The sequence below is a fragment of the Canis lupus genome, chromosome 2 (assembly GCF_011100685.1).
Source record: "Canis lupus familiaris isolate Mischka breed German Shepherd chromosome 2, alternate assembly UU_Cfam_GSD_1.0, whole genome shotgun sequence".
Lineage (NCBI taxonomy): Eukaryota > Metazoa > Chordata > Mammalia > Carnivora > Canidae > Canis > Canis lupus.
In genome coordinates, this window is record NC_049223.1 from 2465017 (window position 1) to 2479430 (window position 14414).

At 40.7% G+C, this 14414-nt stretch overlaps 1 protein-coding gene across 25 annotated transcripts in view; it reads left to right on the forward strand.

Annotated features, from left to right (window-relative positions):
- PARD3 (par-3 family cell polarity regulator) overlaps positions 1–14414 on the forward strand; it is a 650509-nt gene that overhangs the window by 101171 nt on the left and 534924 nt on the right. For all 25 annotated transcript variants that reach the window (XM_038529690.1, XM_038529684.1, XM_038529679.1 and 22 more), the window contains exon 2: positions 12123–12224. In XM_038529690.1, the coding sequence (XP_038385618.1) occupies positions 12123–12224 (102 nt within the window). The remainder of the gene's footprint in view (positions 1–12122; positions 12225–14414) is intronic.

The window sequence follows — 14414 nt, forward strand, 5'->3', positions numbered from 1 at the left end:
TAAGGTTTTCACAAGCGAGGAGATATAGGTATGGCTTTCCAAGATAGGACAAACAAGCTATATAACAAATTTGAACCACTAGGAGATCCCCATGGGCTGACTAGCTTATATCTTGGGATTTGAGAGTGAGTGAGTGTGTGTGTGTGTGTGTGTGTGTGTGTGTGTGTGAATGTGTGTGAATACCCTTTGTCTGTCTTGCTCCTTTCCCTGCTGAGAGCTGACACACACCTTCCTTTCTTCCTTCCTTCCAGAGATGTCCATGGTAATAAGACTCAGAAGCACTATCTGGTCTTGGGCAAATCTTTTTTTTTTTTTTTTTTGCGGGGGGGGGGGGTGCAAGTCTTTTGAAGATTCCATTATAGATCCCTCCCTTGACTGATGATAGGAGTATTCTGGGAGAAGAAGGAAGCCCCACCTCTGACAGCAGTGCTGGGGACACATTGGAAACAGAGCCCTCCAGCCTTCCAAGTGGCTGAGCCACAGACCACATTTTGAGTACTGTAGTCCAGTGTCCATTGCCTGGGGGCCATTCTCGTGTTATGATATTGTGGTCCTGTGCCACTCTGCCCTGGACCCCACAAAGTGTGGGGTGTGCTGGCCTTGAGTGTAGGGGCCCACAGGATACAGCTGGGTAGCTGTTTGCCCAGCCTTATAAGGAGGAGGTTGGAGGTAGCTGTGAGTCCTCTGTTGGAATTCAGTTTTCTTACAGTCTCCTCTTCTGTATTAGGGATATTCTGATTCAGTCATGTTTAGTGCTGCCAGGTGTAAGGAATTAGTTATGTACTTTAAGTGATTTGCGAGTTTCTTTAAGAAAAATTGGGAGGTGGTTTTTGGATTAAGTAATACGAGGGGGTAGTGGAGAGCTGCTTTGGGGTCAAGTTTTTGTTGGTTTGTTTTAGAATTCTGAGCTAGTTAGAGTTATCATGTTGCAGTGAGGTTTTTTTTCCCAGGTCAGAGAAATTCTTTCTGGTCTGAGTCAGCCTATCTTGTTTGCTGGTTGGAGAGTAAATACATGAGGGTAGGTTTTTCTTTTGTTAGGCTGGGTGAGTGACCTTAAGGATTTTTTAGGTTGGTTATTTCTTTTGTAAGCACACAAAAAATTTTAACATTTTCATTAGACTATATAGTAGTTACTGTCATAACTGCACGAGTATTGAGGGCCACTGTGGCTATACTGTGGGTCTCTACCTTGAGGTATCCCAGGCACTATTTTAATGTTTATAGGGTTTTTTGTTTGTTTGTTTTCCTCCAGTTTTTAATCCAACACTGCCTGGTGCATGACTGGAATGAAGTACTTAAATCTGTATATTTTGATAGGTAACATGGTGTGAAGCACAACTTCCTCATGTGGAAGTCAAGTATATTAACTGGTGGGTGATATATTTTTCATTCTTCATTTTTTCTCATTCTAAGAAAAAAAAAAGGAAAAGAGGACTTTGGGGGCACCTGCGTGGCTCAGTCAAATGCCCCACTCTTGGTTTTGGCTCAGGTCCTGATCTCATGAGTCCTGAGATTAAGCCCTGTGTGGGGCTCAGCGCAGAGTCTGCTTGTCCCTTCCTCTCCTCTCTACCCCTCCCCATGCAGGCATTCTCTCTCTCTTTCTCTCTTTAAAAAGAAAGAAGAGTACTTTATCCTGGTCAGTTTTTCCCTTCCAGATTTGTTCCTCTGACAAGCCTGTTCGATCATCCTGCAAGAGACAATTGTACCAAAAAGGGCAAAGCAGGAATTTTAAAAGTCGGAGTAATATCGGAGTTCCCTTTCCCCTTCAACTTCAGTTACACGCGTGATCTCTCCAATAACTTTCCCATTCTCCAGTCCTCTCATCTATAAATGGAGCTGAAGACATGATGTACTCAGGAGGGTGGCCCCCCCACTGGCCCTTTGTAGAGTAAGGGTGGAGGAGTGAGTGTACCACGTTCATAGTGTGATGCTTGCAAAACTTGTGTATAAAGGTGTTTCAGTTCTGGAGTGAATATCCTATAGATCTTATATCATCTTTTAAGGAGGGACGTAGGCTTGGATCTATTGCATATATATTACTTCACATTTTCCCTTCCTTTAGACAAGCCTTCTGTTGATTGACTACCAGCTCATCAGGTAACAATACTGGCCATCCCCTTGCCCTTACAAGTTCTTACATTCACTAGGACTAAAGTGGGGAGAACTCGGGTGGCCAGGTTGAGCAAAGATGAGCTTTTGTCTTACCCTCCTTTCCCTGGGTTCTAGGCAGGTTATCTAGGCTTCATCTCACTTCCGCCTGGCATTTCAGGCCAGGGATGCTGTGGGCTGACCTGTGTGGGTGAGGATGAAGGTGTTTATATTGGAATTTGGGTTCCTTTTGGCTGTAAAGCTTAAAAGTACATGGATGTCTTCTTTCTCCACATCTAAGATGTTGTCTGAGATGTCAGCTAGAATAAGCACACAGCCTTTCTAGATCTAGCTCTGAGAATCAGGAGATACAGTGTTGAATGGGGGCTGTTGATCCCGACATGGCACAGCATGCCCATGGCATTTCATTTGGCAATTAGGAGAGTACGAGTCTGTTGGTTGACTGTATTCTCTGAGAAACTCTTGTTTAAATTTTTTCACTTATCTAATAGGATTATTACCTTTATTTTTACACATTATTTATGCAACATGGTGCATTGTTCTTTGTTCTATGCTAAAAAAAAGGATGATGGTTCCTGCCTTCAGGGGACTTAATCTAGAGGTAAACAAACAGCACATATATGTGGTCTAGATAAATACTTGGAGGTTGGAGTACATTTCACAGGGGAGGTGGTTTTTGATTTAGATTTGAGAAGGTAATATACAATTTGCAGAGTTGGAGCAGTGGAGATGAAAGTGTTCCAGGTGTATGGAATAGAATGAACAAAAACTTTGGGTTAACTAATTTCACAAAACTGATATTTATTGAGCATCTACTCTGTCTCAGGCACTATACCTAGTGCTTGGGGTTTATCAGTGTTGAGGACTATCTGGGAGGACTGAAGGACCATGATGGGAGCCAAGGGAAGCCTGGAAACTCAAGCTTGGGAAGAGTGGGTGCTAGGACAGGGATGTTGGATTTTAACCTTTTGAAATGTCGTAAGTCACTGCAAATGACTTCTGTCACAAGACAGGGACATGATGAAATGGTATTTTGTGAAGATAATTATGTAGCAAGATACAGGACAGGATTGAAAAGGTCAGAATCTAGAAGCAGTGAGATGAGTTTGGAAGGTAATTATATTATTCAGAATAAGAGATGAAAGGAAGAAATCCATCTATATGGTTTTCACAGGAACAGTATATATGTATGTGTGCATGGTAATCATTTTTTTATTATTTTTTAAAGATTTTTATTTATTTATTTATTCATAGAGACAGAGAGAGAGGCAGAGACACAGGCAGAGGGAGAAGCAGGCTCCATGCAGGGAGCCTGATGCAGGACTCTATCCAGGGTCTCCAGGATCACGCCCCGGGCTGTAGGCGGCGCTAAACCCCTGAGCCACCGGGGCTGCCCCTTCGTAATCATTTTTAAGGTGGAGTAACATCTGGCTGATTTAAGAAGTGTGGGTGAAATCATTAAACCCATAAATTTATGAGCTAAACATGATATGTAATAATATGTAGTAGAAATTCAAAGTATTTCAGCCCCCACGCTGCCCCAGTTCCAAATCACAAATTTTGAGTTCTCAGACTTTGGTGTGCATTTGGATCACCTGGAAGGCTAGTTAAAATACAGGTTGCTGGGCCCCACCTTGAGAGACTTTGATTCAGTTGGCCCAGGAGGAGTCTGAGCATTAGCATTTCTGACTAGGTCCCAGTGATAATGCTGAAATGTTCTACTCTGAGAACCAGAGCTTTAAATTATGGATGAGATTAGAACATGTGCTATAATATTAAGGTGAGTGGTTTTTCAAACTTTAACCGTCAAAACTTTTTTATTAAAAGAAATATGTTACGTACCTCTCCATTATACAAAATATAAAGAGATTGGGAAGAGGGACTACAATCAGAAGACAGCTACTCTGATGCCCTTGTTTGAAAAGAATCCATGTGGGTTTGAGAAAGGCTAGGACATGAATCAGGAGACCTGGCTGGAGTCCTGCCCAGTGGCGTTTATTCATTGTGACCTCTTTTCAGCAACTTAGGCCTTTGGTTTCATGCTGTTACTTTCTTTTTTGATTGACATATTAAATGAAGCCAGTCACTCTTCAAGGAAGGCATTGGGTTTGTGGTTTGCCCTGTGTTATGTGTGGAGGTGAGGTGGTGGGATGTGTGTTGGGTGTGGTTTGGGATGGAAAAGTGAGAAGCAGAGGAGTGCACTTGCTATTAAATATTAGATACCCCCTTATTGTGATAGAGGTTCCTCTTTTATTGTTGAACATCAGCTATGTTCTCAGACCATCTGTGTTGTTATTAAGAAGGCAACAGAAAAATCTGTTTAATGTCAACACTATTACAACAAAATTGAAAATGGGTCCTATGATTTGAATTTATACTAAAAGATAAGCATTTTTGAAATGGGGCTGAATAAAGTAGGTAAATTCAAAACTAGATATATCACTTCTATCTTGAAATACCAAAGATTCATTTTTAAAAAAGGACTATAGGGTGTGTTTTAAAAAATATTTTATTTTGGGTTTAAGTAAATTAGATACCAAGGGAATCTAGACTGTGATCCAATTTCAGTTCATTGTGCTCTTCTGTTGACTTCAAAAATGAAATGTTTTTTTGTTGAATCATTAGCTGACTTCATTTGTCTTGGCCACCTCATTATCCTCTGGCTAATAGGATTGATGGATGCTACACTTCAGGCTGTGTGCTGTGCCTGTTATTTTCAGAAATTTTTCAAACTGTTTCTCTCTAGTCTTTTTGTTTCCTAATATTATGGATGTACATAGTAAGAGAGTAGTGCTAGGATTTTTAGGAAAAGACTGGTGTCTACTCCCTGAGAGGTGGCCTTTTCCAACTCTTGCACTTGATTCTTTCGATATTACCTCCACATTTCTGTATAAACTTCTTATATTGCTTTGTTGTTGTCATCATGTTTTGACTTAGCATGGAAGATTTAACCCAGTTTCACTGCTCCATATGTGCTTTCCCCCATTTTCTTGCAGCTGCTCCTTGGGTTTCTGTTTCTGTCTGGAGAGACAGGTTTCTCTTTCTCTCTGTCTCTCTGTCTTTCTCTCTCTCTCTCACACACACACACACACATGAATGCACACACATACTTTTTAGAATTCCTTCCCTCAAAAGAAATTATGAATTTGACTAAATATTTGATGTTCACATTATTTTCATTATTAAAAGCTGCTCAGATCTGAACTGTGTATGATAGATACATTGGTGACATTTTCTTTACAAGTGGTGTTTTCCCTGGAATGAATAATCCTTTTTCCTTTGTTTGGTCTTCTGTGAATTTACAACCAATTCTACTCCAGGCTGACCATGTAGTTAAAGTAACATCTTGGTGGGGGTGTTTTATTACAGGGGATACTCTTTCAGCTTTATCTTAAAAACATCTCATTTGGAGCTTCTGGCCTGTGCCCATGTGGACTGGACAGCTTCCAACCTGGTGCCCAGCTGACATCCTGGATCAACCCCACATCATCCTGGGGCTTCTCCTCTGTGTGACATTCCCTATTTTTGTATGCTATGCCATCCTCATTCATGATTTATTTCCTGGGAACACATCTTCCAGTGTTTTCCCTAAGAAAGGTGTGGAGACAGTAATTTTTGGAGAAATAGCATTTCTAGAAATATTTTTCCTCTACCTTTGCACTTTATTGATGGTGATTGGGTGAGGTATAGTATTCTTGGTTGGGGATCATTTCTCTTAGGAATTTTGAAGACAGTGTTCCATTGTCATCTGGATTACAGTGTTGCTCTTGAGAAGGCCAAACTCATTCTGATTCCTTACCCATTCATTATAGTACCTGTATTTTACTTTCTGGAGTTTTGGTTTGGTTTATCTTCTGCTTGTCTTCTCCGTTCTGTGGTTCTGATGTGCCTTGGCATATGCCCTTATGTTGGGTTCTCTATTGGCCTTTTTAATATGGAAATTATTGTCATTATGGGGAACTAACTTGAAATGTTTTTTTGTTTTTATTTTTCCTGTTCTCTTTTTCTAGAACTTCTGTTATTCAGCAGCTTGACTTACTAGTCTTCTATTTTATTACATACTTCATCTTTTTTTCCTTTACTTTCTGGGGAGATTTCTTCAATTCCTTTCTACTCTTCTAATTTTTCACTTGAAGTGTTTTTAACTTTTTTTTTTTTTAAACTTCTAAGAGCATTTTGTTTGGCTTTCCTCTCTGTTTTTTTCCTTTCCTCTTTCCCTCTCCTTTCAACATCCTTTGCCATCAGGATGTACCATCACCTGAAATTCTCCTGTGTATCAGTGATGGATTTGTATTATTATTATTTTTTTACAACTGTCTTCTCTTTTATACAGCCATGTTTTTCTTTTCTTTCTTTTTTTTTTTTTTTAAGATTTTATTTCTTTATGAGAGACGAGAGAGAGAGAGAGAGAGAGAGAGAGAGAGAGAGAGACAGACACAGGCAGAGGGAGAAGCAGGCTCCATGCAGGGAGCCTGATGTGGGACTTGATGCCGGGTCTCCAGGATCAGGCCCTGGGCTGAAGGCAGCACTAAACTGCTGAGCCACCCGGGCTGCTCAAGTGTGTTTTCTATTTGTTTCGGCATTTTATCCATCCTTGGGGCTTTCCTCAGGATCCAGTCCTTGCTCATTGGCTAAATATAACAGACCATTGAGTCCAGGCAAAGGCCCAAAAACATGAGCTGCACAGGAGGGCCACCTGGCTGTCTAAATTCCTCTGGCCTTTGCTCTTCAGGTGGTCAGATGCCCAGGAAGAGATCTTCCAGCCTCTTGTCCAGGTGGCCTATACCCAGTGGCCAGTATTCTGGGAACTTGTGGAAGCAGAGAGCTGGATTTCTCAGCATTCAGTGTGTAAATGTTCACTCATCTCTCCCCCATCTTTAAATACCTTTGTGGTTGCTCTGCCTCAATTCCCCACTTCTGATCCTCAGTCATACCCCCCAGGATGCTACTGGGGTGGTCATGGTACTGTGTGGAGTCAGGACAGAAACCTGGGCTTTGCTGCTTAAAGAAACTTTCAGCCCATCCTGCTGTTTTTCCTACCATGTTCATTTCCTGTCTTCTGAGGTACTTGGTTTCCCCCATTCCAGAGCAGCTGAAGAGGTCACATTGTTGCCTGGTTCCCCACACAGTCAGCTTGGGGTTCACTTTCTTGGGTTTGCTCCATGTGATATCATTAGTCTGGCTTCCCAGCCTCTAGCAGTTTCTTTCTGTTGTCTTGGTTTTTGTGGGGATATACCGTGATAAATATGCCTCTACTGCAGTTTCAATGAGCTCTCAGGAAGGAGGCAGAGTACATGTGGGTCTCCCTGACAGGGTGTTTGTCATATGGTGAGTTTTGTGTTCATAGTTTAATGAATAAACCCTGCCACTCCTTCCTGCCTGCTCATACCTGTCCTTCAGCTCAGAGTGATCTCCGTGTTCTTCCTTCCTCCAGCCTGCTTATTATAAACCCTTCCTGAATCTTTCCAAGCAAAAATAATCTTACCTTCCTCTGTACTCAAAGCATTTTTATGTCTGCTTTTCTTATGATGCATGGTCAGCCTCTTTTGACTTTTTGTTTAAGTCTTATCTGATAAATTTTAATTTCTCACAGAGGGCATTGAGTGTTGTTTGCTCTCACTCAGTGTTTTCAAATAGTAATTAATTTTCAAATTAATGTGAATTCAGTCATCCTTTTATAGGCTTATATTTACATATATATTTTCATTTGAAAATTTGGCAGGACGTAGACCATTGCTACATGCATGGTCATTGCAAGAGTAGGGTACCACTGTTTCTAATTGCAGATACTTTCCTTGAAACTTGCATGGGTGTGAAATAGACAGGGGGTGTGTATTTCACAGGCCCCAACTCACAGAATTTCATTGCTTTGTTGCATAATGTGATGATGCTGTCTGTAGAGTTGGAGAGCTTTCCTTATGGAGCCATCTTTCATTAGGTTTTTCCCTCTACTGTTTGCTCTTACTGTATACTGGAATAGACTGGGCCATAGCATTGCAGCTTGCATTTTATCAAATTACACACCCGTGCTTTTATTCTCAGTTGGTCTTAGAAATAAATGTTCCCTCCACCTCCTTCCCCTCCCGCCTTAAGCCAGGTTCCAGCCCCTGTTCTTAGTGAGAGCAGTGTTTCTTCCTGTGATTTTGTCCCCAGATTTCTTCTTTGTGGCTGGCTCTTGGGGACCCTTGGGATGTTTGCTTCTTGGTAGCCCTCTCTTCACTCACTTGATACAAACTTCATTCCTTGTTTCTTGCTCATGTGTAATTGATTTTTGGTTGTCATAATGTAGAATTATTGCTTAGTGTTTAAATCTTTGGTTATTTTAAATGCATTAATCCTAAGTGAGACAGATTCTTGCTTTTTTAAATTGAGTGTTATATTTGTTTTTTAACCTAATGACATGTATGCTTATAGTAGGATTCGTGTTTCTTGGTATTTTTAGAAGTGTCTTATCACAACTTTTTGTTCAATTACATTTTTAAGTTTCTATAGCTGGGACAACAATGACTTCTGCGATTAATATTTCAAACATTTTAGTGTAAACTACCAAAATAGGATCAACAAATACACTCTTTTTAAGAAAATTTTCCCTTATGGATTCTTCATTATTCCATTGAAAACACAGCAAATCCTCTGTTTATTGATAGAGAATTGTGTTTATGGAAGCTGTCAGTTAAAATCTCCTAAGAGATTACTGTTCTAAGGAGTTGTATTTCTCACTGGCAAAAATATCCTTCCTGGATTTTATACCCTTGTGGGAAGAGGTCAATTTTATGTGCCCTGCTTAGATCTGATTTTTTTTTTTTTTTTTTATAGTGTAGTATGCTCTGTTGGATTAGTGCTGGTTTCCTTCTCAGTTTTTTCTCTCCAGATAGTTACTATTCAGCACATATTATGGAGTGGCATTTAATAAGTGCTGGCCTGATAAATGTTTTGACATGGTGTTGTCATGGCTACTTACATAGCTGACCATTGAATCAGGACCTTTCTGGAGGCAGGAGACAAGAACTGAATCTCAGAATTAGACAAGACTTTGATCAGCTAGTTGAAAGATTATAAGCCAGACTTAAAGAGTTTTTGAAGTGGAGGAGAGTGACAAGAGGTATAACATTCCGCTGATAGACCATGGACAATGGGTCTTGGGAATGGACCATTATATTAAGCAACATGGAGACTGTCAGTAACCTTGATGGATGGTTTTGGGATTGTTGTGGGGAGGAAACTTCATTGGAACAGGATTATGAGAGAAGAAGAATCTGAAACAACAAATCTTTAAAGCATTTTGCCATAAAGAGAATCAGAGAGTTGGTCAAGTGACTAGAGGGTAAAGTAGGGTCAATAGAAGGTTTTGTACTATTTTAGTATGTGAAAAATACAATATCAACAGCTTTTAAAGGTTCAACATTTACATCTGAGTACTATTTTCCGGACTACTGTGGTTTTTAGAAACATTAACAGGCTGGAGATGGATTTCTAACCTGTCTTCTAAGCTGAGCTTTCTGGTCAGGAAAAGCTCTTGGAGAAGACGATGACTGAGGTGCGTCGTGATCGATGAGGGGTTAGCCTGAATGGTAAGGTGTTTTTGCCGGTAGTGGAGGAGAGGATGGCTAGTTATGCAGGACTTAATGCAGGCTGTGAAAGGGGAACTAACTGGTGGAGAAAGGTTGGAACACAGCAGGTTCTTTTTTTTTTTTTTTTTAAAGATTTTATTTATTTATTCATAAGACACACACACACACACACACACACACACACACACACAGAGGCAGAGACGAAGGCAGAGGGAGAAGCGGGCTCCGTGTACCGGGAGCCCGACGTGGGATTCGATTCCGGGTCTCCAGGATCGTGCCCTGGGCCAAAGGCAGGCGCCAAACCGCTGCGCCACCCAGGGATCCCAACACAGCAGGTTCTGAAAGAGAAGTCAAGGGGTTGAGAAAATTGTTAGGAGGGAATTTATTTCAAAGGAGTAGCTCCAGATATGATAGAAAGGCTGTAGGTTATGATCTCATATGGAGAGAGTGGGGAGTATTGGGAAGTGAGAGGTCAGCCTGCTTTATTGTGTATTAAAAGTGTTTTAGAAATGAAAGTTGATGTTTTAGGTGATTAGGCCATCCGACAGATTTCTTGAGGGGAAGTGGAGGGCAGGATGGCTCTGTTCTAAGGGGCTAGGGAATGATGATTAGGATTTGCCTCCAGGATATTAATTATTTCTGATTTCTCTTGGTGGGTTAATGCCATTTGGTAATGAAGAGTAGGAGAATGGTTTATTTGGGGACTCTGTTCTTTGATGGCTCAAAAATGTAGAAATGACAAATTCTGGAGCACTGTTGGACTCATAGCAGCAGGTTTCCTAAGGACTCCCTAGACAACATTGTAATCCAAGAATCATGTGGACTCAGACTGAAGAAAGAAGTGTGTGTGTGTGGTATGTTGTGTGTTTTCCATAGTCTGTGTTCTGGATGAACAGGCAATTTGAATACTGACTCATTTTTTTAAGGATTGATTGATTGATTGATGACACACAGAGAGAGGCAGAGACCTAGGCAGAGGGAGAAGCAGGCTCCCAGTGGGAAGCCTGATGTGGGAATCAATCCCAGGATCATGACCTGAGCCAAAGGCAGACGCTCAACCACTGAGCCACTCAGGTGCCCGCTGACTCTCCTTTAAAAGAAGTCTAGATAAATGAGGGTGTGGAGTAACTATAGGCTATTTGCATTAGTAGTTTTTATGGTAATGTTTAATAATTTTGAGAATTAGGATTTGAGCTGCTTTCTATGCTGGTGAAAAAGTGACAAGATTGGTGATTCAGCATTTTTACTAAGTGTTCTGTTTCGGTGATTCTCAGGTGTTAGAGATTCTCTTAGAGGGCTTCTTATGGCTCTGGATTCTTTGGCCTCAAGGTGTGAGTTGGGAGATGTAGGGTAGGGCTCAAGCATCTGTAGTCTAAAATCACTTGTCTTAAAAAAAAAAAATAAATAAAATCACTTGTCTTTCCTCTTCTCTGCCAATCTTTGCCTTAAGAAAGAGCCATACCAGATGTTGCTGTTCAGATGAGAAAAGTGGAGTGTTAACTTGAATTGAACTTTTTAATAGTAATTCTGTGTTGTGGATAATTCAGTAGCTAATGGTAAAAGATATAGCTTAGTATATTTTTACTTGAGTGTGCAAATGAGAATGATTATAAAAATTTAAAATGAGTATGTTCTCTTCAAATAATTTTAAAGCATGGTTTTATATTATAGTGTGTGTGGATATGTATGTATGAATACATATATGTGTTTGTATATGTGTGTGTATACATATGTGTGTGTGCACACACCCCCCCTCTGAAGAAATTTACAAAATTTAAAATGGAGTCCTTTGTCTTCTTTCTCTCCTCAGTCCCACTCTCCAGATATAACCACTGCATATTTCAGTGTGTATTTTTGGGGACATTTTTATATGTACATGTACAGTTGTATGTAAATTTGTCTTTACAAAAATACTCAAAGCACACACATTATTCTGAGCTTGCTTTTGTTCACTCATGGTTTTGTCAACCTTCCTTTGTGTCGTATACTTAGACCTGTTTGTAGAGCTTACTTTGCGCCACTGGTGTTTTTTTTCCCCCAGATAGGCTGTGATATGAGTTTTTCAGACATGCAACATATGTTGCTTGCTTATTAGAATATCTGTATGGATTGGACTGAGAGGATTAATATTTCATATTGGACAATGAGAAACCCAGAGTACTTTAATAAACCATTGTTTCTTATGCAATGACTTGTGCTGGTTTCTATAGTTTCTGTCCTAGCAGCATATCAGCAGCTACGCCAAAGGGGAGAGAGTGTGCATGAGTCCCTCATAAAAGAAAAGGAAAATTGACTCAACAGTAGGGATACAGAACTACCTGGATTTTTAGCAATATTGTCAATGTTGTCAATTCCTTTTTATGGGCAGGAAATTATTACAGGTTAAGTTGTTGCATTTCCTTTTGATGATGCTAGCTTGCTGTATTCTGTTCTTCTCTACAGGATCCAAACTACTGGATACAGGTGCACCGACTTGAACATGGAGATGGAGGAATACTAGACCTTGATGACACCCTCTGTGATGTAGCAGATGATAAAGACAGAGTGAGTTTAAGTCCAGGGAAGCTGTTCAGGATGCATTAGTGAAGACTGGGGGCTGGCGGGGAGGGGGGGGGAGAAGGGGGTGGCGCATGTACATGGGAGTCCTTCCTTTTCTGATTAGACAATTTGCTTTAAAGAACATTTGGGCCACCCACTTTGGTATGTTTGTTTTATAACTAGTATTGTGAGTCTTCACTACCCTGAACTTTGGGGTATAATGCTTTTCTTGACACCTGCGCTTTATTAAGTTTACTATGTTTTAGAATTTTAAAGTTGCAATTTTTTGAATGGAAATCTCTTTTAAAGGTTTGCCTGACATTTTTGTTTTAACCAAACCTGCCATCTTTCTTGACAACTGAGGTCTGTTTCCATGTGTGGGGATGCAAAATCTCTGAGTTCTGATCTAAGCCCTGGCCCATCCCTGCAGCTGGCCTGTTCGGTTTGCCGCCTGCCCACTCTGGAGCAGGTGCTCTCCAGGTGTCCTCTGGTGTGAGCTCTGCTTTCAGAGGGCTGTACTTTCCGTGGTGTTGCTCTTAGTGGCTTTTTTTACTGCAGTGCCACCTTCAGTGTCGTCTATGGTTTTGGCATCACGAACGTGGCCACCCACAGGCACATTCATCTGTGTCCACCCTTTCGTCTGTGCTCTTAGAGGGAATGAGGGAGGGGAAGGAGAGGACGTGTGATGCTCAAGATTTTAAGACTTTGTGACATGATATTTGGCTCTGCATGTAGAAGTCACCAAATTATTACGAGGTGATGGGGCTTGAGCAGGCTTTGGCCATACCCTTGTTTGTGTTCTGGTTGTGATGAAGTTACCGAAGGGCTGCCAGCTGCACACACGGTGTATCATCATGTGTGTAACGGCACAGGATAGGTTAAACCAGTGAGGTGGTATCATGGAGTTGGAAGATGGTAACGTTGTCTCATACTTACTGTGGTTCTTCATGAGGAGTGCTCTCTCTCCCTCCCTATCTCTCCCTTCCTCCCTGTGCCCACCTTCCTTCTCCCCTTCCTCCTCCTCCCCTTCTCTCTGTCTCTCCCACACCCCCGCCCCCTCCTGTACTGCCCCTTTGCTTCATTTTCCCTCCGTTCCTGTACTTAGCTGGTTGCTGGCTGAACACAGTTGTCTCATCTTCTCTCCTTCTGCTTTCCTGACAGCATAGCACCTGGTTCAGAATTGGCAGCTGTCCTCTATGTGTTCTTGAACTCTTAAGGAGAATGAAAAATTTCAGGTACCAGATAGTGTGTCAATTCAGGGATATTTGATTCAATAGCACCTGCCATTGTAGGGTATGTCCCATGGTTGATGTTATTGTTTAGGTCTTTGGGGTAATTTGTTACTCAGCAACTGAAATAATACTCTTCTTTCAGCATAACTATTGGGTTACACACAACAATGGAAGAAGCGACAGATTATGATCTTCTAAAATAGTTGCTGTTAAAATCAGAGGATACTTAAACTTTTATTTTACATTTTATAGATTTGAGAGAAGAGAAGAGAGAATGAGGTGGGGCAGGGCAGAGAGAGGAGGAGAGAGAAAATCTCAAGCAGACTCCCTGCTGAGTGTGGAGCCCCACTTGGGGCTCGATCCTAGGACCCTGAGATCACAATCTGAGCTGAAATCGAGAGTCAGACACTTAACTAACTGTGCCACTGACACGCCCCTGAATAATAATGTTTTGAATATTAATAAATGAAGTATTTAGAGAGTTTTACATCATGCAGATTAAATTCAATTTCCAAATAGAAAAAAAAATGCTAGAGAATACAAGTACCATATACTGAAAGATCATTGTTTTATTTGCTCAGAGATATTATTTACTTTTTGTATTTATGTTTATAAATATTTAAATATTTAAATATATATGTGATTAAATTTTTGAATGAGCTTCTTAAAGGACCCATTTTAAGTTGTAACTATAAAAAAATATAATTAATAATCCAGAATCTTAGTACTGACATTCATGATATTGTCAGATGCCTTTATTCAGACTGAAGGTTTGCATGTAGTCAGTTGTATGGCTCCTTTCCACAGCTTTGAAATTTGACTCTGATTTAATCACCCTGGAGTGTTTTCAGCTATTTTTGGCAGCTACTCCGAGTAAGGATTTTGACACCTGTTTTGCTTTTAGGCTAAAAAAGGCATTACAGTTTTCTTAAATAATAAAATTTCTCTCAAGAGTATCCTGTTT